The 13,281-nt window shown below is 34.3% G+C and overlaps 1 protein-coding gene across 1 annotated transcript in view; it reads left to right on the top strand.

Annotated features, from left to right (window-relative positions):
• Positions 1-13,281, top strand: part of UGGT2 (UDP-glucose glycoprotein glucosyltransferase 2) — a 186,408-nt gene that overhangs the window by 26,701 nt on the left and 146,426 nt on the right. Inside the window, exons 5-7 of the mRNA XM_060079905.1 lie at positions 3,653-3,827; positions 9,269-9,365; positions 11,954-12,026. Coding sequence (XP_059935888.1) covers positions 3,653-3,827; positions 9,269-9,365; positions 11,954-12,026 — 345 coding nt within the window. The remainder of the gene's footprint in view (positions 1-3,652; positions 3,828-9,268; positions 9,366-11,953; positions 12,027-13,281) is intronic.

The following is a 13,281-nucleotide window of genomic DNA, read 5'->3' as shown; positions in this document are numbered from 1 at the left end:
TGCCTGAGTCGGCCAGCAGCTGTGGCTGACAATCTGACCTGCTGTGGGGTTTGTCATTCCTCTACATTCTGTGTGAACATGGCCAGTCCTGGGTCTGACTTGTGCCTGACTCCCATCAGTAGCAGCTCCTAAGCGTAGATTCCTCCCTCCCCCAAATTCATGTGTAAACATGTGGGCTGGACAGCCTTCTTTTAATCTTAATGATACAAATGTATATATATACTTCCATCTCCTGAGCAGCCCGGGGTTAGGCCACATTATGGTGGGTGATGCTGCAGCTACTAGATGCAAGTTTAACAATTTTGGAACTGGAGTGACACGTGCCATTTGGGGATTAAATGTTTGTATTTCTAGAAAGCAGGCACAGACTGTTTTCACTGGGGGTAGAGGTTGCTTTCTTATTATCGGGGCGGGTGGGGGACTCTGCCATAGCCCCGAGTGTCTTTCTGGGTATGGTAAGACTGTGAGGACTTGAACGGTCTGTGCCCAGGCCATTTCTCAGGGTTCTGTGCAGCAAGTGACTTTGAGGGATGAGTTAATGTCTGCCTCTGGGACAAACAGCAGGTTGTTTGCTGCTTCTTATAGGATGAGGGGCTCCCCGCACTCAGTGCTTCTTAGCTGTGGTGCGTACAGCTAAGCATTCTTGTGTAGCATTCTTGCGGGTCCATTTCCACCCTAATGGAATGCGGGGGCCACAGGGAACTGATGCAAACATGCTAAATAATGCTCATGCTGCTTATGTGCCAGGAGTAGTAAAGTTCTTTGTTTTTGACCTAAGAGTTTGTCTTCGGCCAGGATCCATGAAACAACAAAAGGCAAACTTATTAGCTTGTAAGCGGGGTGAAATCAATTCCCTAACCTGACAGAAACTAAATGGGTATACATAGATATATATAGTGTCTTTTATATGTATATACACACACACACAGTTGTTATATATGTGGTATATGTGTGTATGTGTATGTATATGTGTATATGTATGTATGTAGTGTTAAACATTTTTTTTCTTTTTTGTGAACCTTACACACATAATCCTTGGTTTATGTCACACTATCAACATTGGTCCATGGTGGTTGTTTTTTCTCATTTAAGCAAATAATGTATTTACATACACACACTCACACAGAGTAATAGGAACATTTTAATTTTTTCCCTCTGTAGATGTTTCTCATTCCTAAGTTTTCTTCAGTTTTCATTTTCTTTCAGTTTTTCCAGATTAGATTTATATTTTTTAAAGAAATAACTGATACACTTATTATACTTTTTTTGTTCTAATGTATTACCATTTGCATTCATATTGTTTCTTACTTTGCCTTTGGTTGAGTTAGGAACGTGTTTTTTTTTCTTTTAATCATAACACATTTAGGGCATCAAAGTTATCTTTCTTTACTATATGGTATTCTTGTCCCAATTTCCTAAAAAACTCCTTTATTTCCTTGTTGGGGGCAGGGGAGGAGAGAAAGTTATACTCAATTTAGGACGGTGATGGTTGCTGTCACTTTCTCCCAAATAAATGACATTTTAGTGTAATACCTGTCAAGTTTGGGGCAGATTCAGACCATGGATCTTTGAACCATGGAACAGGAAGTAGAGAGAAAAAGAATTACACTCTCTTTCTTTTTGGCTAGTACATTGTTGTATTTCAAGTGGTAAGGTGTATTATGTTTTAAGTAGGAAGACATCAGTTATGATTCTAAGTTAAATGGCATAGATTTTATAATTACTGGGTTTTACTCCCAAATTATAGTATAAAGTTATTAGTTTTCAGCTTCATTAAGAGTTTTCATTTTTTTTCTGTGTCTTTGACAATATCATTGGAGATTCTGGGATATGTAGCATTAAAGTCTGCTCTCCAAATGCCACTTCAAATCTGTGTTACCCTCCTTTATTTGTCCAAAATGAAAAGCTGCATTTTTTTTTAATTTTTAATTTTTTAAAAAATTTTATTGGAGTATAGTTGATTTACAAAAGCTGCATTTTAAAAGTTAAAAATATTATATGTGGTCATTATTAAAAAATTCAGATAATTCTGAAAAAATACAAAGTAGAAAGGGAAAATGACGCATAATTCTATTAAGTTTGGTACATTTTTTTCTTTTTAAATACATATATTCACATGCAGATATATTCTTTTTTTAAAAACCTACATGGAATTGTACTATAAAGGATGTCTTAGAACCTTCCCCCACTGAGTTATACATCCCTACATGTCTTGCATATAAATAAATGTAAATATAGGTCTATGCTTTGTCATTGTGGAGCAGGACCCATTTATATAGTGTTGTATTTCCACCTGACACATAATAGATGCTCAGATATTTATCAAATGAATGATACAGTGATTAAATGAACAAGTAAATTTAATTATCCCACTCCTTGTGATAGATATAAGGTATTTTACATTTTTCCTTTATTATAAACAATATCTAGTTGAACGTCCATGTACGTATATTTTTATGTACATGTATCTCTACTGTTATCTTGATTTTATCTTAGATAAATTTCTAGAACTAGAATCACAAGGTAAATAAGTGTATGCATTTAAAATTGGTACATATTTCAAAATTTTTCTTCAGAAAGCTGGTTATGTTTGATACTCCATTTCTAACATTTTCACTAATGCTAATTTGCATAATTTCCCTTTATAATCTTAGTCAATTCAAGAAATGTAATTTTCTATTTTTAAATGTAACCTAGTCGATTTTTAAAAGCTGTTTTCCCTCTTACAGAGTAATTCTCCATACATGTAGCATAATTTTTTATTACCTATGATATATCCTTGTGACTCCTGAATTACTTAAAAAAGCAGATTTTGAAAGACATTTGTTTTAGGGTATAAGAAGGCACTCACCATTACAGACTCATGAACAAATGTTATATTAGCCTTTACCTTTGTCTCTGGAAAATCTATTTCATTTCTTCTAATATTTTTCTTTTATATTCAACCTCAAGATTTATCTAATAGCGTTAGCAGTCTTTCCAATTACCAACATTTGAAAACATTTATCTTTAATACTAATATTAATTTCATTGTGAAGATAGAATTTACTAATATGTATAAAGAATCTTGTATAGTGCCTGGAAAATAAGATGTCAAAGTCTGTTTATGATGGTAGGGCCAGACCATAGGACTGCTCTGTTTGTTTGATTATCCTTTGGGATTTAATGAGTTGCTATTCATATTAAGAACTGATAATCTTTGCATGACATAGTACCTTTATTTTGTTTTTTAAAGATTTGGAGCCCATTTTCAGGGAATGTGAGCTATAGTGAAAGGTTATATTCTTCTAATTGAAGAAAATATAAATTTTATTTCATCGAAAAATATGTTGCCATTTATATTTTATTTTTAAAGATAGCAAACATTGATTGAAAATAAAATATTTTTAATATTCATTGTTGGGCTAACCAAATTTATTTTTTGTCTTTTCTGTCATTGAGAAGTTCTGTTCACAAAGTCACCACAGGAAATCTAAATTCTTTTTCTGTGATTTTATGTATGTGTCTGTGTATATATATATACACAGACACACACACAAATGCATATACGTACATTCCTATAAGTTTGATAAGTAAAAATTATAAAGTCTCATGATATGTTTCTCATATGCTCTGTACTTTCAGTTCTTGTTTGTGTTTGTTTTCATTTTAGGCCCAGACCTTATCTGTTTAAAGGAGACCACAAATTTCCTACAAACAAAGAGAACTTACCAGTGATTATCCTCTATGCAGAAATGGGTACCAGAGCATTTCGTAAATTTCACACAGTGTTGTCTGAAAAAGCTCAAAATGGGGAAATTCTTTATGTTCTTCGGCATTATGTTCAGGTACATGTTTGTTTTGTCCAAGATTATTTTGGCTATAAAAAATGCATTTTATAATAATTTCTTTACTAGATTTTACATGATAATTTCCCCTAGAATAGTTATTTAAAGATTTTTTTAAATTAACACAACTATCGTATGTGAATTTTATGTGGAAAAATATATTGAGATTCTGTGTCTTCTCTGGAAATATCATGTTTATATTTCTTTCCTTTATAATATATTTGGAACAGATTTAAAACTTGGATAAAAAACAAAACCGTACAATAGCATGCGTAATATTTGCTAGGATTCATAAATATAGTTATTTTTAATGAAAATGTATTATGATGAGGAAGTCTAATTTACTTGGTATTTTGATAGTATATATTAGTTCAAAGTGCTAAGCTTGGTATGCGAATGCTCTCAAACCTATTTGTTTGAAAGGCTGATTACTTTCTTATTCAAGGTTCAGATCAAATGTGTTGTGTTATCCCCCAGTCTCCCGAGCTCTCGTTGCAGTCACACTCTATCACATTATTCTGTTTTAATGACTTCGTAGCACTTATTACTGCGCTATCTCTAATTTTATTTCTTTAACACCTCCACACACACACACACACACACACACGCACACAAACACAACCAAACTCTCACCATCACACATCAAAATATAATGGCCATTAGAGGAAGGACTTTGTTTTTTACTTATATATTCTGAACGTGGAAAGAGTTTTAATTTGCATTTCCCAAAATATTCATGATGAATTTAATGTTTAACGTAATAAAAGCATTACAAATATACTTAATTGCCTGTCCATATCTTTTGCCTGTTTTTATATTGGATTCTTTGGGGCTTTCCTCCCCCATTTACAGATTTTTTAAAACATATTCTGAATACTGGTCTTCTACACTCTGCAAACATCTTCTGTGTATTCCTGGTCTCCTGGTAATAAAAAAAATTCATCATATTTCATTTAGTGCAAGGATTAATTGCAGTTGTACTCAAATTTATCCAACTTTTCCTTAATGGTTTCCTTCATGATGCTATAAAGATTTTCTTGTGAGAATTAAAGTGCTGTTCTTTGTGTTTTGGTCTTTAGTTCATCTGGATATATTTGAATTTGCTGTGAGGTAGAGACATAATTTTAGTTGCATATGGAAATTCATTGGTCTCCACATAATTCATTGGACAGTTAACTCTTTATACTAATCCATCATATGCCAAGTTTTCATAGGCATATATGTTTTTAGACTCTATTCTGTTCCAATAATATATCTATTCTGTACAAATATAGCATTATTTTAATTGTAGTAGCTTTAAAATTTAAAGCAATATTGAAAAAGAGGAACAAAGCTGGAGGCATCACACGTTCTGATTTCAAACTATATTAGAAAACTGTAATGATTAAGACAGTATGGTATTGGCATATAACAGATACATAGAGCAATGGAACAGAACAGAGAGCTGAGAAATAAACCTATGCATATATGATCAACTAATATTTAACAAGGGAGCCAGGAATACTCAATGGGGAATAGATAGTCTCTTCAATAAATGGTATTGGGAAAACTGACAGCCACATGAAAAAAATGAAACTGGACCCCTATCATATACCACTCAAAAAAATTAAGTCAAAATGGATTAATAACTTAATCATAAAATCTGAAGCCATAAAATGCCTAGAAGAAAACATAAGGAAAAAGCTTCTTGACATTGGTCTTGGCAGTGAGTTTTTGGATTTGACCCTAAAAGCAAAGGCAATAGAAGCAAAAATAAAAAAGTGGGATTATACCCAACTATAAAAGCCTCTGCATAATTAAGGAAACCATCAACAAAATGAAAAGGCAACTTACCGAATTGGAGGAAATATTTGCAAATCATATATATGATAAGGGGTTAATATCCAAAATACATGAGGAACTCATACAACTGAAGAGCAAATGAAAAGAAACAGTTCAATTAAAAAATGGGCAAAGGACCTGAATAAACATTTTTCTAAAGAAGACATGCAAATAACCACCAGGTAAATGAAAATGTGCTCAGCGTCACTAATTGTCAGGGAAATGCAAATCAAAACCACAGTGAGATGCCACCTCACACCTGTTAGAATAGCTATATGTCAAAAAGACAAGAGTTAACAGGCATTGGTAAGGATATGGAGAAAAGGAAACCCTAGTGCACTGTTGGTGGGAATGTAAAATGGTACAGCCTCTGTGGAAAACAGTATAGAGGTTCCTCAAAAAGTTAAAAATAGAACTAGCATATGATACAGCAATTCCATTGAAGGGTATGTGTCTCGAGGAAATGGAATCACCATCTTGAAAAGCTATCTGCACACCCATACTTGTTGCGGCATTACTTATATAGGGGTAACCTATGTGTCCAGTGATGGATGAATAGATAAATGTGGTGTGTGTGTGTATATATACACACACGCACAATGAAATATTATTTGACCTTAAAAAAGAAGGAAATCCTGCCATTTGTAACAACATGGAAGGACCTTGAGGGCATTATGCTAAGTCAGACAGAAAAAGGCAAATATCATATGATCTCATATATGGAATGTGAAAAAAACCAAATGCATAGAAACAGAGAACTGATCAGTGGTTGCTGAAATTGAGGGGTGGGGAGGGTTGATGGGTGAAGGTGGTCAGAAGGTACAAATTTCCAGATGTAAGATAAATAAGTTCTGGTGATGTAACATACAGCATGATGACTATACTTAACAGTACTCTATTGAATATTTGAAAGTTGCTAAGAGAGTGGATCTTAAAGTTCTCATTACAAGAAAAAGAAAACTGTAGCTATGCGAGGTATGGACATCAACTAAATTTACTGTGGCAATCATTTCATAATACAATTGACCCTGAACGACTTGGAAGTTAAGAGCTCCAACACTCTGCGCGTTCACAAATCTTTGTATAGCTTATAGCTGGCCCCCCATATATACGCCATTCCTCTGTATCCATGGTTCAGCATATGTAGATTCAACCAGCCATGGATTATGCAATAGTGTAGTATTTACTATTGAAAAAAATCCATGTATAAGTGGACCAGTGCAGTTTACGCAGTTCAAACCCATGCTGTTCAAGGGTTTGATTTGAATTGATATCAAATCATTTTGTTGCACACCTTAAACTAATACAATGTTATATGTCAATTATCAGAAAAGGAATGGGAGATCAAAGTATATGTTTATCTTTTTAAAAAAAGTTCCCCAAGTGATTTTAATATGCACCCCACCCCCGGATGGTATAGTCATCTATTGGGAATCAGTGTCCCAAGCTATTATTTGGAGAATGTGACCATTAAATATACTTCTGTGAAAGCATATTCACCAGCTATCTGGGTACTTTGTAGCATCAAATTATGGCCTTCTATTTAATTAATGACATATTGTACATCCAAAATAGTTATACTGTAAATCTAGTCAGCATGAAATCCTAATAAAAATAGACTCATTTGTGCTACTTTAAAAAAAAATTAATTTATTATTATTTTTTTAATTGCATTGGGTTTTCATTGCTGGTACATGGGCTTCTCATTGGGGTGGCTTCTCTTGTGGCGGAGCGCGGCCTCTAGGCACGCAGGCTTCAGTAGTTGTGGCACGCGGGCTCAGTAGTTGTGGCTCGTGGGCTCTAGAGTGCAGGCTCAGTAGTTGTGGTGCACAGCCTTTGTTGCTCCGCAGCATGTGGGATCTTCCCAGACCAGGGCTCAAACCCCCGTGTACCCTGCATTGGCAGGCGGATTCTTAACCACTGTGCCACCAGGGAAGTCCCTGTGCTACCTTCTGAACAGATGCTTTTTTGTGGGGAAAGAAGAAATAGGATAATGAAGAAAGATTCTTTTCACCAGTTGATTTAGCCTACGAGCATTTTTGGTTTGCAAATCCAAAATTATTAAACTACAATTCAAATTTTATATCAATACCTTTCAAAAGGAGAAAGTAAATATGAAATTAATAACATTTATCTTTATTACTGAGGAGCTGGTAACATTCCAGAACTGATAATGGAAATTGGTTATGTGAAATTGCATTTCTTTTATGAACTATAACAAGATATGTAGACTTAGAGGTTCAGTTTGCCTAGCCACCAACTGACTGTCTTTTGAGTGGATAGTCAAAATATGTTTTTAAATTGAGCTGGATGAAATTGAAAACTCTTTAAAAGATATTCAACTTTGTCATATTACAATAATTATAAACCACCCAGTTTCCTCATGCTATCTTTCATTATAGCATGTGCCTGAGAAGTTAGCAAATTAAATTTTAGTGTGGGCAGCAATGTTAAACCCTTGTCTGCATATCTGAAACTAATTCTTACATCATCTTATTTAGAAATAGAACAGTCCAGGAATAGTCACTGTGGTCGTATACTTATTTTGAAGGCTGAGGAACAAGTTTAGGGAGGAAAGAAGAGTAAACTAAAGAAAACTTAAGGTTTTCTTTCTGTTTGTCCTGTGCCTCTTCCTCTGTCATGTTTAGAATTGCAAAACTGCCCTCATGCAAACGTTAGTTAAGCAAAGACACATAACATCTTCACAGGAGTTTGCTGAGTGCTAGGTTAAATGCGTTTTCTAACCCATGAAAGAATATGCCAAATGGTAATGATTGTAGCACAACTGATAAGAATTTCAGTCTAGAAGCTAGAAAGAACCTTAGACATCTTCTAAAATATTACATATATTCATCCAGGTTGCTTACTTTTTTGAAAAAATGTGATGACTTCTCTTCCTTCACAGAGTGGTCTCTAGAAGTACGTTTTATATTTGCACTTTTGGAAAGGTGAAAGAAAAGGTACCAAATGCTGATCATAAATACTTCAGACAACTCAGTTTTAGGCAAATTGTTACCTCTCACTGCAAGGATAGGTATTAATTTGTGGCATTTGGTATATTTTAATCATTGAGAAACATGAAGAAAGACTTAAATAGGTTGTTCAAGGCACTGAGCTTTTTTGTTTCCTTTGCCCTTACTTTCTAGTATTTGCTTTTGGGGACACTCTGGATGTCCTACATGCAGACAACTAGCAAATGAATAGCATTTACTGGTTTAGCAAATCTTGTGTAGTTCCCCCAAAAGAGCACAGTTTTGTTGAAACTCGATTGTATGGGATCCTCTGTTAATTAATTCATGGGAAAGATGGCAAAGTTACCATGGTATAACAGAAAAAGATCAGATATTTTTTTCATTGTAAAAAAGTAATTAAAACATCAGAGTCATGAGAAGGATTTTAGAAAGTAAAGAAGTGGTAATCAACCAAATTCTAGTTCCTTGATAGACTGTCTAGAGAGAGTATAAATATCCCCCAAATAACAATATTTCACAGTGATTACTTCAATATTAGTAATTTACCCTAATGTCCTAATACACAGTCATTCTGAATTCAAAAGCAGATGTTTGACTAAATATTCTCTCTCTCTCTTTTTTTTTTTTTAAATAAATGTGTTTGAACAGAAACCAGCCTCACAGAAAATGTACTTATCTGGCTATAGTGTGGAGCTAGCTATTAAGAGTACAGAATACAAAGCGTTGGATGATACCCAAGTCAAAAGTAAGTTTATTCTGTGTATTTGAGTAGAATGAAAATTTGGAGGCTTACACACTTCATTTGAAAAAAGAAAATGATTGTAATCCTACACACGTTAATTTGAGGCTGGAGACAGGGTAGACATGTTCCTCCTTAGTTGGAATTTAAACTAAAAGAAATACATTTCATATTGTGCTCTCAAAAACTTCAAAAAGTGGAAGTAGCATATTTGCTTTTACTCAATGGCTTCCCAACCATTTTCCGCAACATATAAAAATTGATAATATATGTAGGGTACGTAGAAGCAATCGATGAGGCTGCTTATGGCTAGAGGTGACTGACCCAGGAGCTCAGATTGGCCCATGATGTGCCCAGTCACCCCCTGGGAGCAAGGGTGGGGGCGCTCTAAGGGGATCAGTATCTCAGTAAACCTAAAACTCATTGGTAGCACTGTCTTACAAGTCTTGGTCTGAAGTATTTATATATAATGAAGTTAGGATGATGGTCTTGTGTTTTTGCTTTTGTTTTTGTTTTGAAGTGGGATGGAGAGGGCTGTGAGTTGATTAGGTTAGATGAAGTAGATTGATTAGATTTGTGATCTACCAGTCCAGTGTCTATGTTCTGTGTACTGAATGCATGCTCTAGATGAAGGATTCTGGAGACCTAAAAACACTAAAGAACTTTTCAGATTCCTATGGAAATCTTTTGTTACCTGGCTCATTGGAAATGTATTTGTACCTGATTCTTGGTTAAGAGTTTCTAATTCATTCTTTTATATGGTCTCAGATGTTGCTTCTGCTACAATTTTGTGTTTCTATTCAAGATCCGGTCCTGGCAGCCTTACTCTGATCACAGCTTAGCTCTAGCCCTCCTATTGAATGTGCTACAAATCAACATCTGTATTATTGTGATTGAAAATCCTGCTGGTTAAAGAGTTACTGAAAAAGTATAGTAGAAATAATAATGCCCAGATTTTATATATTTCCATATAGCTTGTATATAGCTCTACAGTGCTTTATAATTTAGTATCTTGTTTAACAGTCATGGTAGTAACATAAGGCATTTTCTAGCCAGCTTTGGGCTTGTAGAATTTTTTTTAAAGTCATGTGATCACATGTATTTCTATATTACAAATTGCACATTAAATATTTTCATACATTCGGAATATATTTTCTCTCCATTCTAGTTGCCCCTCCTTTAGTTCACTTCTTTTTTTCCCTCTGTATATGGGTATCAGGCTTGTAACTGACCTTCTCTTCAGTACCCCTGGTCCCCTCATCCCCCAAATAGAATAATCCATCTGTTCTCCACAGTGCTTTCTGACCACACTTCTTATGATGAAAATCTGACTTTATGATTCCACCAGTTAAAATCCCGGACTGGTTCCCTGTCACCTCGTCATAAATTCAAGTACTATATATAGCATCACAGAGAAATCTTTCCACATTCTGGCCTCTTTCTGCCTAATCACTGTCCCTCAGCCCTCTCATTTGTACACTGTGGTCCTGTAACACTAAACTACTCTACAGAATAAGTTTCTGTTCCTGGATGCCTCCATGTGTGGCTCCATGCCCAGCCTTCGTGACCTCTGTAGAGTACTCTCATCCCTTAGCATATGCTGTTCCTTCTGCCTGAAACCTTCCTCCTTTCTCCCACCTCTTTTATTCATCTAAGGCCGATTCATCTTTTAAGAATCATGTATATCAGTCAGTACCTCTGAGATGGCTGCCCATCTTCCTGCTCTGTCAGAGGAAGGTTTTCCCTTTTCTATATTGCACATATTTTATGCTTTCTTTTGGAAAAGTTTTAAACAGTCTGTTAAAATTGTCTGTTTGTCTCCTTTTCCACCAACTGAGGTTTGTGTCTTTTGCGTCTCTCTTCCTGGTGTCTGTCTGGCAGGCATCGGGCGTCATAGAAGGCAGTCGATAAATATTTGCCCGATGAATGAATGAAAGGGAGGGAAAGGAAGACTGGATCAAAGCACCCAGTGTTTTTAGTTGTGGTCCTAGAGGTCCAGACTCTCAAACAAGTAAGAAGGGAGAAGTGTACTTGATGAGCTCTGATGGAGTGTAGCCCATACTGCTTACAGTCACAGATTCTTAGAATCCCAGAGTACCCTCACACATACCACTTATCACACTGTATGCTATAATTATTGGTAAGTAAAGGAGAGGGGAAGAGAAACGAACATAAAATATATCCTTATTCTTTGAGGCCATGAGTTTTGGTGTCTTTCTAAAGATTTCTTGATTATGTCTAAAGGTGTCAGAAATAATGTGAGAACTCCTGTATCTGTTAGGGTTTGGATTTCTTGCTGGCTTAAGAGCTAAGCCCAGGGTTTGTTGCAGACTCCTTGGTTTATCATTCTGGTATAAAATAGAACGTGACTACGAAATGATCTATAGAGCATTTATGATGGTTTTAAAATATTTAATAATCAAGCTTGTTTAAAAAGAGAGAGCACACTCATGTCTCATTAAGCTGATCCATGAAAGAAAAACAAGGTAAAACAAATGGAATTTTATTTTATTTTGAGTTCTTCTAATTTTTTATTACATATTTTCCAGTCTGAAATATTTTCATTTTATTTTGTTTTTGTTTCCAAAATATAGCTGTGACTAATACTACTGTAGAAGATATTACTGAAACAAATGAAGTTCAAGGATTTCTCTTTGGGAAATTAAAGTAAGTCTGAATTGAAATGAAACTATTACTATACTCTTAAGTTTGTTTTTAAAGGAATTGATTCAGTATGCTGGGTTGGCATATGTTTCACATTTTAAAAATATACATACTATTGTTTTTATTACAAAAGTAACACGTGGTTAATGCAGAAAAGCACAAAATTGAAAAATAATCACTAATTCCACAGGATAATGAGTATGGTTAGAGATATTGGAATTGAAAGTGATCAGAGTTATCTCTGGCTAAAAACTAAAACAAAACTTTATGGAATTTTTACAGATCTAATGGGTTACAAAAATCATAGTTAATATTGGATTTTTAGCATGAAAAATTTAAAAATTTCATGTCTCAAAAGAAGAGAAAATATTTACTTCCCTAAATTTCTGTGCCATATATTGCCATATTAGATACCTTTTAACTTCTGGTCTTAATTTCATATACACATATAAGTAACCTTTCAAAAAAGTGAAGTTCTGTCCCCCCCTTTTTTTTTTTTTTCCTGCATCACTGATTGAAGACAAGGAATAGGATGGTGAGTGCTCTCTGAATGTTAATGGATGGGGATTGTTGTCGTTTTATGTGTGGTTTCTCTTATTTACAAGAAGGGAAAGTTTATGATTCTATTATAAAGGCAACATTAATTAAAAATAAAGAACCATTTTTATTAATATCTTTAGTTCTTATTTAGTATTACAAATATTTATAAAGGACACTTAAGTCCATTCTCCTGGTGAGTAGATAACTGTACAGAGTGAGGGGAACATTTTTGGACACTATGCTCCTTCATACAGATGACTGAGTTATATTTCTACGGTTTACTGGACAAGTTGTATACTAGTGGCCTTAAAAAGTTAATACATCTTGTAAAATGGATTTAAGTAAGACTTTTATTTAGTAGATAACATTTTTATTCCATTTCCAGCTGTGTCTTGCATCTTAGAATGCATAGTTCTGTTTTTTTTTTAAATGTAACTATTTATGGGAATAAATTGCATGTCTTCTAGAAAGCCTTTGGGACCCTGGGATATTAGTTTTTTTTTAGAGAGGAAATACTCAAAGTTAGTTTTTACACAATTAATTGATTTAGGCAAAAACCTTCTGTTATGAGGTATTGTATGAATAATGTGTTTTTGCCTGAATTACATAAATAATTTTAGCCGTGAAAATTATCGTTAAGCTTATGATTAAATATGAAAAACGATATAACAGCTCTTACAAACTTAGTATTACTCTGTAACTTAAAATATTGAGAAAG

This window comes from Mesoplodon densirostris, chromosome 17, assembly GCF_025265405.1.
Source record: "Mesoplodon densirostris isolate mMesDen1 chromosome 17, mMesDen1 primary haplotype, whole genome shotgun sequence".
Lineage (NCBI taxonomy): Eukaryota > Metazoa > Chordata > Mammalia > Artiodactyla > Ziphiidae > Mesoplodon > Mesoplodon densirostris.
Note: the sequence above shows the minus strand (reverse complement) of the source record. Positions and strands in the feature narration are given on the sequence as shown.